The following is a 16,418-nucleotide window of genomic DNA, read 5'->3' on the forward strand; positions in this document are numbered from 1 at the left end:
CCAAAAAATATTGTAGATAAACAAGCAATATTGAGTAAAAAGAACAATATAGGAGGGATTATAGGTCTAATTTCATACATAATTACAGCTCTCAATTTGATTATTTCCTGCTATCTAGTTCTCTTAGGTGACTTTGCTTCTTTTTGTTCTAAAGTTTTCAAATGTTCTGTTAATTTGCTAGTGTGGGATTTTTCAAGCTTCTTTATGTAGGTATTTAGTGATTAACACTGCTTTCATCGTGTCCAATAAATTTGGGTATGTTGTGTGGTCATTTTCATTGAATTTTAGAAAGTCTTTTATTTCCCCCATTATTTCTTCCTTGACCCATTGGTTATTCTGGTGAGCTTTGTTTAATTTCCATGTGTTTGTGGGATTAAAGGTGTGCACCATCATCGCCCGGCTTCTAATTCTATCTAGTGTAGCTAGCTCTGCTTTCTGATCTTCAGGCAAGCATTATTTGTTACAGCACAAAAAAATATCACCACAGGTTTGAATATAAGCACTGATGACACCTGCTAATAAAGCCTTAAAAACACTGCCAAATAAAGCAAACAAACAAGAAGCAAATGACCTAAGAAACACTGAAGGAGAAAGAAAATCACTAACTTTAAGATTAATTGTGATTACCAAAATTCCTTATGAAATCTGAAGTGACACAGGAATAAGGAAATAGTGTCTCCCTGAGATAGGAGAGCTAACAAGAACTTCTGACTTCTGTTCTATGAACCTGCATGTACCTCCTTTCTCTTGAAAGGGCCACATTTGCTCTTCGAGGATGAGAAGTGACCATCACCAATAACCACTGAGACAGTGTCCCCATTAAGTGTTTTATTGCTCTGAAGAGATACCATGATCATGGAAACTCTTATTAAAGAAAACATTTATTTGGGATGGCTTAGAGTTTCAGAGGTATAGTCCAATATCTACATGGCAGAGACATACAGGGAGCCATGATGCCAGTGAAAGAGCTGAGAGTTCTACATCTTGGTGCACAGGCAACAAGAAGTGAACTGTGTCTACACTTAGTGTAGCTTGAGCATAGGAGACCACACAACCCACACTCACAATGATACACTTCCTGAAACAATGCAAAACATACTTCAATAATGTCATACCTCCTAATAGGGCCACTCGATATGAGCTTGGGGGGCAGTTACATTAAAACTACCACAGACAACAAGCTGTTTGATAAAAGTAACCTTGTCTTAGCCTGAAACATGTACACTTTACCTTCTGTAAAACTTTTCTATCTATAGAGAAAATGTACTTCAAGGCTGGGGAATCAAAAAGCATTCTAAAATGGTCAAAAGACTATGATAGTATCTAGACCACTGGCCCAGTCTTGGCCACTTTTAGAAATAGAGGCCGTAGTTAGGAGTTGATAAGAGAAATTATCCTTTATTGCCAACAGTTGAGAATTTTTTTAGGGAAGATTTAGGACCCCTCCTTTAAAATACAGCATGAAGAGTACATAGAATCTACTTGTATATTGTATAGTGATTCCATAATTCCTTCATGATATTAGGTTTGTAGGTTTTGTGATACTTGTGTCTGAACCCCAGATCTTATACATGTCAATAAGCCCTATACCACTGAGATATATCCCCAGATACTCATAATTAAAATTTTAAATAGTCACATTCTTATTTTTGATTATACTAAAGTTTGTCCCTTTCCATTTTTTCCTCCAACCCCTCCCATATATCTCTTATTGCAGTTTTTCATACTGATGGTCAATTTTTCTTATTAATTGTCATATATATACTTTCATTTTCATAATTATAAACTTTCAGTGTGTATATTGCTCATATTTTTAAAAAGAGAAATACATACCCGCCTATTTGTGAAGACAGAATAAAATTCCTTCACTAGCACATCTTTTATCAATCCTGGCTCTGCGATGGCAAGGACAGGCTGCAGCCCCTCATATAGCCTGTATCGTGAAAACAGATATGGTTAAATTTTGATGCTGATATTACTGTTGGTTCTACAAGACACAACACCTTAGGCTTTCCAACACAAGAAGCCACTGCTTAGTTCAGGAAATGAATAGAAACATAACCCAGGCAAGGACGAAATATATGACAACAAAAGAGCTATCTAAATTCATCACAGTTGAGCTAACATGGAGGAACTGAAACCCCTGAAAATAAACACACATGAACAAACCATACTATTCTTTGTAATTTATGTTCATGCACAATTTTATTAGACATTCAGAGGAAAAGAGTAACAGAAGGAAGCTGAAAATCCCAACAGTGGTCAAGTTGAAAGAAAACAGAACAAGAGTCATAATTTTCTAAGTTATACAGAAAGGTCAATGAAAGAGTGAGAAGCCCCCAAAAATGTCACAGAGGGCAGGAGTGCTGAGAATGACAAGATGCAAATCAGAGTTCAGATGACACCAAATCTGAGGCTTCTATGTTCCAGGGACAAGGAGAGTGAGAAAATTAGACTCATGATTAGGCAAAGCAATAGATACAGCTGATCAAGGATAGAAGCACCCTGACAGCATTGAAGTTATCTGTTAATATGAGGTAAGAGCCAAAAATGCATCTGACTATGCAGTGTGCAGGATTTGGTAAGCACTTTCTTACCAAGATTCTAAAATGTGTGCTTCCTATCATTATATTATCCACATATGCTCTCCTACTTGGATGGAGCCCAAGTGAGGAAGGGCTTCCATTCTGCTTCTGCAAACAGTGTTCTTTAATATGTCCATCTTGGTGGGTAATTAACTCGATATTCCACTGTCAGGATTTATCCATAAGAGCTATGGTACAAGAAATATTTGGGGGACACAGAGGTGATGACAAATCAGTCTTCTGTAACTATTTTCATCCAAAGAAAGAAATAGTCTTTGACTAAGAAGAACACGATTCTTTTTCAATAAAATAAAAAATCTATTAGTTGGAGAGGAGACCTTGGATTTTTCAGGAGTAGAAGATATCTGGAATCCGCGTATCTCTGCAAGTTTAGTTTATTCAATAATAAAAATAATTCACCATGTTTGGAATATAGGCAGGTAATAGAGTCCTTCCTACATTTTAGAATAACATGAGCAGGTGGATTTTAATATAAATACATAGAAATAAAAATATTACAATATATGAATCATATTTGAATTTAACCATAAAATAATTTTATTGTATATTTTAATTTGATATGTTTAAGCATATGTCTGAGCATATATATGTATACAATGTACATAATGAAGCCTGCGAAGGTCTGAAGAGGTTTTGGATTCCCTGGGTTTTGAGATAGAATGTGGGTACTGGGAAAGAAATGATATGTCTTCCACAGAATAGTAACTGTTTTACCTTATTGATCCAACTTTCCAGACTTTAAAACAAAATATTAACATCTGACAGGCAATGATGATACAAGAAGCACTTTCTTTGAAACCATTGGAAATTCATCACAGCGTGCCCTTGGCGATGGGTTATGTGTTCTTATTGACCATGTCAGTTCAGCAGACCCTGTGTTTAATACTGTGGTTTCTGACGATGGATATGAAGAGATGAAGAGGCAGAACCTCCTCCACCATGCATGTGGTACACAGCACAGTGATGTCACCACTTCCCAGACTCTTACTAAACCTCCAGCATCTCTAAAAGTGTAAGTTTAATAATTTTGGCCCAAACAGCACACAAAGTAATTAATGAAACAATTCCAGAAGGAAATGGTATGCAGTAACATATCCTGATTTTCAATGTCAGAAGTATGTGGTGAAAGGAAATATTCATATGCATTCTTGCTACACAGCCATCACCTTATATCAAGTAGAAACTGAAAACGGAGAGAACTAGACAATTCAGCAATGTGTGCTGTCACAGAACTCTAAGAGAGCAGTCAGGAATGGAAGACGGTGAGTTCTAGACCAGGCTGAGCTTCATTGTAAAGTTCAGGTCAACCTTGGTATACTGAGACCTGGTCTCAAAAGTCAACATGGAAAACTTAAGAGGTGTCTAGCCTACTAAAGGAACTACAAGCAAGAAAGGAATCTTAGGGATGGGAGAACTGTTCTTCCCCAGGGAAGAGCACACATTATTTGCTATCAATTATCAAATGGTCAGCACTGAAAATGCTCATAAATATCATATATAGACCAAGAAGGATATACTTAGAATATGTCTATTAAAATATAAATTTATGAATTGTATAATATATGTAATATAATATGATGTGGGCATTTATATATATGCATATATATGCGTAACAACAATTAGTGAAAAAAGATACCATAAATTTGAAAAAGAGCAAGGAGGCTATTATTGAAGGTTTAGGAGAGTACAAGGGAAAGGAAAAATGATGCAATTATATTATAATCTCAGACAATTAAAGAAATATTAAAAATATTAATAATAAAAATAAAATCAACAGGTAATTTAACATAAAATATCTATAAATCCCTATATTTATTTTTACTCCAGCCTATATTTGAAAAGTACATAATTACTGCAAGTATTTTTTATAAGAATGATTTTTATTTTACTCAGGGTGAATCACTATGGGAGGGAGAACACTCTCCTGAAATATGATCACATATTACATATCTCTGGAATAATGCATTTCACACAATTTAAAGGAGCTTAAGGAAGGACAAATAAAGGTAAAATGCCTTATAAGATATTTGACAAAAGTAGCTGCTTGATCATCGAAGGATGCAGACAAATGATTATTTGCAACTTTAAGACTGAAGGTTACAACATAAACTGGCATATGCCACCCTTGGTAGACGGACTTGCAAACACTATAAAATAGGCAATGCCTCCCAAGTAACTTTGCTGACAAGCTACTCATGCCGTTTGGTGCCACATCACGATATCACAATACTATCTGATGGACATTTCCAGAATACTCACCCCCACATATCCCCATACTTGTTTCGGCATTCTACATCAAATATTGGTATACCCTAGAAAGAGAAATAACATGAAAAGTTATTATTTTTCTATGTGTGTTGACCACTAATGAAAAGACACGGAACAAATCCCAGGACACAAGCTTCTTTATTTAACTCCTTCAAAGGCAGTGGAAAGAAAGTCTCTGAGGGAGAAGAAGATGCAGGAGACCAATTACATGAAGAAATTAAAGTTATTCATGATTTCTTTCCCAGGGTTTTATGCATTTCAAATGTTTCCTTCTCTATTTAAACTAAGAATTTGTTCATTATCTGCTGTACTGTTTTGATAATGTATTGACTCTGAAATCCTGAAACAGTCCATCTTTTCTACTCTTTGGGTGCCTGAGGGCACCAAGAATCAGGAAGATTGCCAAAAATATGCAAAATCTATTTTTTTCTCAATTACTGACACTATCACCTAATCACTTACCTAGAATTCTAGTAGTAATCAGTAAATTGAACATATAATTTATGCTTGGAGTATATTAGATTTATATAAATCTTATTGGTCAGATTAACTGAAAAGTAAGCAATAAAGTATAGGCAAAATAGGTTGGCCTTTTAGTGTACATACTCAACATGGAAAGATGAGGAATACCAGTTTACATAAAGCAAACAAAATTTGAATAATCGGTCTGCATTTACACCTCTAAAACCTTGGGATATATATAATTTGTAGTTAGGTGGTACTGTAATTTTGTAGGATATAATTACATGTAACTCAGTGTACCTCAAACTCTGTGTGTATCATAAGGGTGACCTGAATATCCTTATCCTACTGATTTTATCGCCTATCTACTGGAATAACAGATTTGTGCAATGGCCAGTGTGTCTATTTCTGTGATTAAGCTGAGCGAGCTAGACAGAAAACTTCAGAATAAATTTCCTCTTCAGCAATGTTAATTTCAGCTGTGTGAAATTAGGTAACTGGGCAGATTATGGAGTTCTGCCTGTGGATTATTTGCCTCATGCTGAGAACCAGGCTCGTGTAAGGTTTCTCAGAGGTCATAATGAAAGGAGAAGGAAACATGAGTTCTGTGTGCTTGTCCAGTAGCAGACTTGGCTGGACTAGGGCTGGAGCCTGATCCTTGAAGGAGTTAAGGTTGTAGTTTATTGGGATCAGATTCTTTCCCCTGAGCTGTGATTGTCAGTCCTAAAACAGCTAGATCTGGGATATCTTGCGTTCTCTTTGCCAGTGTTGTTTGATTTACCTCTCTGCTGACCTTTGCCATTAAGCCATGCAAATAGTATTTAAAAAAAACAATGCTGTTTAAGACACATGCTTGTCATGAGTTGTCAGCTTATGTAAGACTCTCGGTCTCAGTTATGTGTCTTCTCTACTTCTTGTCTCCGGTCCTTACCCTCCACATCTCACAATCTTCACATTTGGGACCCCACTTCCTGCAGATTAAGGTGACGTTTTGCCCAACATGGGGCTCAAGTATAGGAAAAATCAAGAATGAGCACTGTCACAATGAATATATAAAATGAGTCAGATCGGGGACTGTTTATATGAAAGAAAGGTAACAGAATATGTTAGAGTTTCTAGCGAGCACTTTCTTTTCCTTCATAGGCTTCCTTTGTCTCTGGATTCATGTTCTAGCTAATACTTGTAAAACATTTAGAAAAGTTACTTATATTCATTTAAAAAATATCTTCTTGGTTCCCTGAAGAATGTTCTGGAAGTGTAAAGACATGTAAACGTGTAAATGAATGGTTAAAAATACAATACCACCTATGAAGGTCAAGAAAGTTTCCTATTCATGGATTTATGATGAAACAATACCCAGTTTTTTGTGTCTGTCTGTCTGTCTTTCTTTTTTCTTCCTTTCTTTCCCTCTTTCTTTCCTTCTTTATTTCTCCTCTCTCTTTTTCTTTCATTCTTTTACTTAGTTTGTCTTTCTCCTTCCTTCCTTCTCTTCCCCTTCCTTTCTTCCTCCATCCTTTTCTCCCTCTTCTTTCCTACTTCCTTCCTTTCTTTCATTTTTCCTTCCTTCCTTTCTTTCTTTCTTTATACATTTCTCATTCTCAGTCTTCCCCATCAACACCTCACCATTCAAGACCCTCATTCCTTGGATTAGAATCAATCTAAAATATGCAAAGCCTTGGATTTGATACCCAACTCCCTATAATTAACCCCATAATTAAGATATATTTGTACACACAAGTGATGAGTAAGCAGGTACAGGAAACCATGGCCATCATCTATACAGCAAGCTTGTGGCCAGTCTTCACTACTTCTTGAAACAAAACCCAAAACAAAAGAAAACATAATGCAAAAAAGTGTATTCCAAAGGAAATAAATTTAAAATGTCATCTGAAAAATGAAGGGAAAATGATTGCTTATTTTCAGTTTCATGAGAGTATGGAATTATTAGTAAATTAAGCAAAAAATTTCAGTTTGGACAAATTATGATAAGATCAATAGGACTCAAGTTTTTGGAAAAGGATTTTTTCCAGCAGTAAAGCTTCACACTGACACTGTTGTAGGCCTCCTGACTGTGAACCTAGGAATGACATGTAGTAATATGAGCGGCGGGGCTGCGTCCCTGGCAACACAGCCGCCTGGCTAGCTTATGCCCCGAAATAACAACACACAAACTGTATTCATTTAAACACTGCTTGGCCCTTTAGCTCTAGCCCTTACTGGCTAATTCTGATATCCCGATCAACCCATCTCTAATAATCTGTGAGAACCGGTCTTATCAGGAAGATTCTAGCCTAGTCCATCGTGGGTCGGAGCTTCATGGCATGTGTCTGCCCGGGAGCGGGGCAAGGCATCTCTCTGAGGCATCTGCTCCCGAGAGGAGAGCTGTGGAGTCTGAGCTCACTTCCTCTTCCTCCCAGTGTTCTGTTCTGTTTACTCCTCCCACCTATCTTCTAACCAATAAAAAGGGCCAAGGCAGTTCCTTTATTAGCCAATGACCTTCATCCATCAATGACACTCCAGGAGCCCGTTTTTTTAGAAAACATCCACAAAGGCTCTTTATAAATTTATAGGTCTAATTATATATGTATCTCTTTATATAAAAATACATTAAACACTTTATATCTCTGTGTGTATATATGTATGTATACATATATACATGCTTATATGTATGTATATATAAATATATATATACATTCCTCTCACCAAATCTAATTTTTGCCTTTTTATGTTGTCAAATAATGCATTTTTTGAATATCAATTCTGCTTCTGTTTCAAAGCACAAAACTCACTTAATGGTTAAATATCAGAGGTTGACAGGCAACATCATCCCATCTCCCATAATCCCACACCTCAGCATCCTGTATAAGGTTCTACATTGAAGTGCAAAGGAGTAAAACCTTTTGTTTGAGCTCTCAGTGCACCCCCACTTACAAACAAAAGAAATCATAAGTGACAAAAACGTAGCTAGAGACTTAAAAATAATAACAAGATATGTAATGGTTATACTAATAATTAAATTATGTGCATATTCCTCATAAGTAACTGTGTGCCTTTATAAACATGCACTAGGGATACTCAGTATGAAGGGCAAATGTTAGTAGTCAACTCTCATGTGACTACTCCATTAAAGATGCTGAGATGCAGCCCAAGATCCTTGATATGTATTTCTTCAAACACTGAATCAGAGAAACTGTAATTTTCTGGAATCTGTACTGAAAATACTTAAATCTGATGCTTCCAAATTCTGTATTTTCAGGTTTTTAGCATCTGGAAATACTGTGTATACATTTAAGACTAATACCTGACACAAAATTCAGGTCCCCCAAAAATTCATGTCTAATCTTGCCCACGATAAATGGTCAAAGATCAGTGTGTAGCACCAACTATTCTGAAAGCTGTAAAATGTAGCTTCCAATGACCATATACACTGATGAACTGACATAATCTCATGACATTCATGAAACTGTCACAGACACAAGAACTAAATTAGGGATTACAAGCATAACTCACCTTCCTATATTCAAGCATTGTCCCAACAAAAGGCAGAGGTTTGGGGCCAGGAATCCCCAACTTCTTAAAAAGTCCATGTGAAGAGGTTCCATACCTAAAACATAGAGGAAGAAACCAGGTCATGAGCTTGTTAACACACATATGTATCCATGCATGTACACACATTAACCATGAATATACATAAATGAGAACATATGTGAATAAGTGTATATGTGCTTCTGAATGAGAGAATATGTATATTCAAACATGTACATAATATTAAATATTAATATTTATTTAATTATTTGATTAATATTTATAATATTATTTAATATTGTGTGGTACATAATATTAAACTATTATACTACATGCATAAATATACATATTCAGTCATTCAGAAACATAAATACACTTATTCACATGTCCTCATTTATGTTTATTATTTAGTAGTATGTATTGATTTATTTCCCCTTGGATACAACTATTGACAACTACAAAAGTCTATCTCCTGAGCGAGAATCTAACATAAATGTGTGGTACAATAATCCCGTTTACACACAATTTATTATAAACTTTTAGGTTAACTCTTGAAGACCCCAGACCTGGAGTTAATATGTAATAAAACTTTCTAACCCTAAATTTGAATGTTATTGAGAGGCTCACTAGAGTTAGCAAGTAAGCCAACATCATCAGTGTGAGTAACAGCAATGCAAGATTCACATGATTCCTTCTCTTGGCATCCGAATTGGCCTCTTCAAGAGGTAGATGTTCAGTTCCTGGGAATTGGAACCCTATCTCGTGTAAAACAATGCACAAGATGGGTTGAATGCATAGGGCCCGAAGAGCAAATAGGAAGACTAAGGCCATATATAGCCAATATTGCAATAAATTTATGGGGCCGTGACCTGCTACAGCAATGGAATACCCAGATTAACATTCCTGTAGTTCCAGGAACTCATAATTCTGGGAAGGATATGATGAGGTATTATGGAAAAAGGTCACCAGCCGTTCAGGCTGTACAAGAACATACAGCAAATACCAAACCTTTAGAGGTACCAACAGCCCTACCTTTAAAATGGCTATATGAGAAGCCAATATGGATCAAACAGTGGCCTCTAGCTGAAGATAAATTACAGGCATTAGAACAGCTGGTGCAAGAGCAACTAGATGCTCACCATATTGAAGAATCAACCAGCCCTTGGAATTCTCCTGTGTTTGTTGTAAAAAAGAAATCTGGTAAATGGAGAATGGTGACAGATTTAAGAGCTGTCAACAAGGTAATTCAACCTATGGGCCCACTACAATCTGGAATTCCTTTGCCTTCTCTGTTACCAAAAGAATGGCCTCTTATAGTTATGTATTTGAAAGATTGTTTTTTCACTATACCATTACAAGCAAAGGATAGAGAAAAATTTGCCTTCACAGTGCCTACTTATAATAATTCTCAGCCTAATAAGAGATATCAATGGACTATCCTCCCACAGGGTATGCTCAATAGTCCTACATTGTGCCAATATTTTGTAAGTAAGCCATTGGAAATAATTCGTAAATAATTCCCCAAGCCCATAATTTATCATTACATGGATGACATCTTGTTATCTGATTCAAATAAAGATACTTTAGAAAGGATGTTTGAAGAAGTAAAGAAAGTCTTGCCTAGGTGGGGATTACAAATTGCCCCTGAAAAGATTCAAAGAGGAAATTCTACTAATTGCCTAGGTTACAGAATAGGGTTAGAGAAAATTAAAACGCAAAAGGCACAAATTAGGAGAGACTGGTTAAAGACTCTTAATGACTTCCAAAGATTGTTAGGAAACATTTCCTGTCTATGACCAGCTGTTGGGATAACACCTGATCGAATAGTTCATTTAAACAAAACCTTAGATGGTGATAAAGATATGAATAGTCCAAGAAAACTGACAGCTGAAGCAGAAAAGGAACTGACAATGATTGAGGAAAAATTACAGGAGGCACATGTGGATAGGGTGAACCCAATCTTAGCTGAATCCTAGTCATATTGCCTTCCAGAATTTCTCCTACAGGGATTCTAATGCCGAGGGAAGATATTATTTTAGAGTGGCTGTTTATACCTCATAAACCAAGTAAAAAATTAAAAACTTATGTGGAAAAGTCTCTGAATTAATTATAAAAGGTAAACTGAGACTTTTTCAACTAGTAGGTATAGACCCAGCAGAAATTATAGTGCCTTTGACTACTGAAGAAATAAAACAGTTATGGGAAGACAATGAACCATGGCAAAGAGCTTGTGCTAATTTTTTGGAAGAAATTAATAGCAACTATCCCCAAAGTGGTAGACTTAACCTCATAAAGAGAACCTCTTGGATTCTTCCTAGAATTGTACGTGATGCTCCAATAACTGGAGCTCATACGTTCTATAATGATGCAAATAAATCAGGGAAAGCAGGTTACAAGTCAGATGAATTGAGTAAGGTGGAACAAAGCCCTTATAATTCTGTCTAGAAGGCAGAATTATATGCCATTTTTATGGTGATAAAGGATTTTAAAGAGCCTCTTAATATAGTTACAGATTCACAATAGGCAGAAAGAGTTTTCTTGCATATTGAAACTGCTGAATTTATACCAGATGACACAGAGTTGACTTCATTGTTTATCCAGGTACAAGACATAATCAGGAATAGGCTTTGTCCGATGTACATAACACACATACGGTCCCATACAGGTCTGCTTGATCTTCTAGCACAAGATAACACTGAAATTGATCAATTATTAATTGGAAGCATGTTGCAGGGCTCAGAATTTCATAAAAAGCATCATGTCAATAGTAAAGGCCTAAAGAATTTTCCATTTCTTGGCAACAAGCTAAGGACATTATAAATAGATGTCCTACTTGTTCTTTCTATAATCAAACACCGTTGCCTGCAGGGAGTAACCCAAAGGGTACTAAGAGAAATGAAATCTGGCAGATGGATGTGTTCCACTTTATGGAATTTGGTAAATTAAAATGTGTACACCACACCATAGACACGTATTCAGGTTTTCAATGGGCTACTGCCCTGAGCTCAGAAAAGGCTGATTCAGTAATCACACATTTATTGGAAGTTATGGCCATCATGGGTATACCTGCACAAATAAAGACAGATAATGGTTCAGCGTATGTATCTAAGAAAATGAAACACTTTTTTGATTATTATAATATAAAACACATTACAGGTATACCAAATAATCCTACAGGTCAGGCAGTTATAGAAAAATGAAATCCTACTATAAAGGATATGCTGAACAAACAGAAAGGGACTGAAAATACTCCCAGAAATAGATTACATAATGCTATATTAACCTTGAATTTTCTTAATGCTAATGAGAAAGGAACAACAGCAGCAGAAAGACATTGGATAATGGAACAGTCTGCTGAACTAAATCAACCGATTTATTTAAAGATGTGCTGACCTCTCAATGGAAGCCAGGAGATGTGCTACGTTGGGGAAGGGGTTTTGCTCTTATTTCCACAAGAGAAGAAAAATTGTAGATACCATCAAAATTAATAAAGTTTCGATTTGAAGAGGAGAAACCTCTTGGAAAGGAGAAATAACAACTCATCCACAATGATGATATTTATACAGGTGGTAAGAAAAACATGTAGAAAGGGGGCAGGGTTCTCTTCTTATCTCTGCAGGAAAACACTCATCTTCAGAAAATTCAATGGACCCTGGATGTTTGAGTACTGACAGATGGAAACTATTTACAACCCAATAAGATACAGCAAGAAAATCAAATAGATCTCTTAAGTAAAAATATTATACTCTTATCTTTAAATATGTATTAATGTGCATTTACTTATAAATATATAGAGCTGGTTTTGAAGTTGGACTCTGGCTCAGTCCCTCTCCAATTCCAAGCCTGTTGATAAGAGAAAAACCCAGAGTTTCTGGAGTTCTGTCTCATGTCAAGAGCCATGATATGGGACAGAAAGAAATATGAGTTTAGAAAACATCTTTGCTTTTCTTCATATCTATCATACTTTTCATTGAATATATCTATCATGCCTTTCATTGAATATATAAATATATATGTGTATATATGTCTATATGATTAATGTTTAAGTTTTTCACAATGAACAATGAGTTTTTCCTGAAGTGACATTTGAAGTTTCCAGGAAGAAGATGGGGCCCCATAACAACAACTCCACCTGGTTGATATGACGTCATGATACTGATAGCGCTACTACAAGACCTGTTTTAAATACCAGCTGCACAAGACGATCCCAACTTGGTTAGCTGAAATGGTACACATCTTATACAACATTCTGGCCAGACCTGCACAAAATTACTCAGAGACTATTTGCAATTTTAAAAGATATTGATCTTGAAATTTACCATCATTTTACTTTTACAGGATCCCCGAGAAAGAACGTCGCCCCCATGACAGCTGGAAGTAATTCTAGAGGATGACGTCCCCTCTCCCAGTAAAGTTTGCCCTTGGGTTTAGGGACATGATTTAGGGGTTGGGAGGTTAGAGGAGGAATTTTATAAGCTCAGGGATCATTTTGAAGAAAAAAAAAAGAGGGATGATGGGATAATAGATTTGTAATTGTGAGTTACTGTTTTTAGACAAATATATTGGTATTGATTCTTGTATATTGATACAAAGTTAAATTATATTGACTTTTGTAGGCATGCATGTATCTACCTCTGTTTAAAACATTTTTTATGTATTGACATATATTGTATTGATATATATATTGTATATATTTACCATATTGCATTGTACATTTCGACCTCTGATTAAGATACTTATATATTGTTTGTGTATTGATATATATTTTCCATACTGCAATGTATATTTGTACATTGTTTAAATTTGGAGGTCATTGTCCTCATTTGTTTCAGAATCGTTTATTGTCTTAGTCTTTAAGTTAGATAGATATTGAGAATTATATAGATTAGTAGTCATCTAAGTTTGTCATTTATAATTAGACTAATCAGGTTATTTAGATATATAGAGATTATACTCAGTATAGATAGATAATCATCAACCTCTTCAAAGAGCTGTAGAAAATAGCCTTTAATCTAACTCAGAGTTTTGTGGTAGTGAGACACAATTGCTCCTGGCAACACCGCTCTATTCCCGAGAGAATGTTGAGCACCAAAGACACTCCACCTGGAGCCTTTCTTTTTTTCAGAACTGGCCTTTGGGCAAAGAAATGCCCATATCTCAACCACTGACAGAGATACAGAGCATGCATCAATGGATAAAACAGGACTGTCATATCCTGCCAAGACAGGGTAAGATAGTTTTGAAAAGTTTCTTGCCTTTGAAAATGGTATGTCAGTTATGTTAGGCCTTAGCCAAAGTTGGTTGCTTCAACACTGCAAATGAGACTTTGGGTGATTGCCCAGGTAGCCGGTTGTCTCTGTGATTTGTTGCATGTTTTGGAAGTTGCTTGATTGCACTTCCTAATTACTCAGGTAACATTATTTTCTTTCTCAGATCTTTGATGGAGTTGAAGACCATATAAATGTAGTTACTTTCCTTTCATAACTTGGCCAAGTTATTTATTATACAAGACCTAAGCTAGTTAGAATAGGATATTTGTTCTTATTGTATATAATTTTTTAGTAGGTTTAGAACTCTCTTACTTAAACAAAAGTGGGAGGTGTTGCGGGAGCTTCTTCTGCTCCTTCAGCCAATAGCCGCTGAGATACCAGCCCACTGGGGCATGGTCTCTCTCTCTTTAAAAAAGCAGCAACTGCCCTGCGCTCGTTCTCTGACATCCGGCTCCACTTCTGGCGACTAGGCTCCTTTCCTGATTGCACAGAGGGCTGTTGTCTGGGATGGCGATCTGTAAGTTTTTCCCCCTTAAAGAAATAACCATTCTATTAATCATAATTCCAAACTGGTGTGGGATTGCTTGTGACTTATGCCTTCAAACTGAGATCATTGCATCATTTAAAAATTATAGCTGGTGGCTCAAGATCTCCTATAGAATATTTAAATAAGATCTCTACCATTGGATGTTTTTATTAAAAGTTTGTAAGCTTTCTTTTAATCCAAGCTGCAAGTCTGTTTAGTTGATAGAGGTAACTTGCTCATTTACATTTTCACAGACACCAGACAAATGTCTGGGCCTGGAGCTATAGTTCATTGAGACTACTTTTTTATTGTATTTATTTATTATTTATTTATTTATATTTTTTCAGCTTGGCTGTCAGGCTAGAAACCAGAATCTTGGCTTACAACTGAAGCTGGGACATACAGTTGGTCGAAGCCATGCTGTGTCTTCTTAGTAGTGTCCTGCTGGGCAGATAGAACCCTGAAGGCCAGTCCCTCATTGCCTGCTGTGCCTGGGAAGGGCACATGCTCTGTTTAGCAGTTCTGCCATAGATGTGATCAGCTGATAAACTTAGATCCAGTGCCCAGCTGCCCGCCATTTTAGTGTCTCCTAGACTGCCACAAGCTTAGGCAGGTAAATCATAATTTTTTTAACTATCCTTGCTTTTCTTTTTGAAATTTTGTAATCAGAAAATTAGGAGAATTCCTGAATCCTCTCCTCTGTTAATCGCCATAGACTTGTCCATACAGGCTCCTTGGATCATGGGTCAATTAGCCTCTAGGCATTTACATTGTCTGGCTCTGGATGCTGACTGTGGGAGGTATAGTCCCCTAAACCTTTTTGTCTCCTGCCTTTCCTGGCTCCACTGCACAGACTCATCTGGCTACAGCACATGTGCATGGGTCAGATTCAGCAGTAACCCAGGCCATTACTGGGCTATGCACCACATTCCTTCTACTCTTACTACCCAGTAAGCATGCACAGAGGCTGTAGCTCAGAGACTACAGCACTGCAACTTGCAAGGGCGAAAGCAAGGGCTCCCTTTGGCCTCTCCAAGTCCTGGCGCACCTTGAAAGCGGCAGTGGATATGCCACCAACACGGAGGCAGGAATATAATATTTACAAACTTTAAAATTTCTCTGCCTGTGTCTTTGATCCATTTCAGCTCCTCTAGCTATCAAAATAATCTAGACAACTGCACAGATAATTGAATACTAGTTCTTTGTCCCATATTTATGAATATTTATAGTTTTACTCCCATCCCATTTGTTTGCCTTGCCTTAGGTTTTCCTTTTTTATTATCTACTACGTATTTCTGAGGGTTCATTACTCACTTTTATGCCTGTGGTACATTTTTCTTACTGGTACACTCATGTGATCCCTTGTGTGCCTGGCCACACTTCTGTGCATTTTGGGTTTACCAGTTGCGCCCATGTAGTAGCACCATATGTGGCAGACCAGCCTCAACACAAACTACAGCTGCCATGATAGGGGAGTGGGGATTAGAAATATACAAGTATGAAGATAGGAAAACAATGAAACAGAAAACATAGAATAGTACCAGAAGAGAGTTCCAGTGTATACTAAAATTGCCCACATTTAATTTCTAATTGCTTAAAATACCCCAACCCTAAGAGGTAAGAGTAAGATTTTTAAAAACTGCATTAAAACAATACAAGGAAATGAACGGACCAATTAAAGGTTGTGGGTTACATTCATATTTAATAATCTGTTGCTAGAACAAAACAAGTCACACTCATACCCTAGACCAAAACATTCTA

The 16,418-nt window shown here is 36.5% G+C and overlaps 1 protein-coding gene across 1 annotated transcript in view; it reads right to left on the bottom strand.

Moving 5' to 3' along the window:
- LOC121445965 (cytochrome P450 3A6-like) overlaps positions 1–16,418 on the bottom strand; it is a 54,337-nt gene that overhangs the window by 35,546 nt on the left and 2,373 nt on the right. Inside the window, 3 exon segments of the mRNA XM_041648171.1 lie at positions 1,834–1,933; positions 4,866–4,918; positions 8,847–8,940. Of these exon segments, the coding sequence (XP_041504105.1) occupies positions 1,834–1,933; positions 4,866–4,918; positions 8,847–8,940 (247 nt within the window).

This window comes from Microtus oregoni, unplaced genomic scaffold (genome assembly GCF_018167655.1).
Source record: "Microtus oregoni isolate MIOR12 unplaced genomic scaffold, Mior012 000003F_ref0000135, whole genome shotgun sequence".
Lineage (NCBI taxonomy): Eukaryota > Metazoa > Chordata > Mammalia > Rodentia > Cricetidae > Microtus > Microtus oregoni.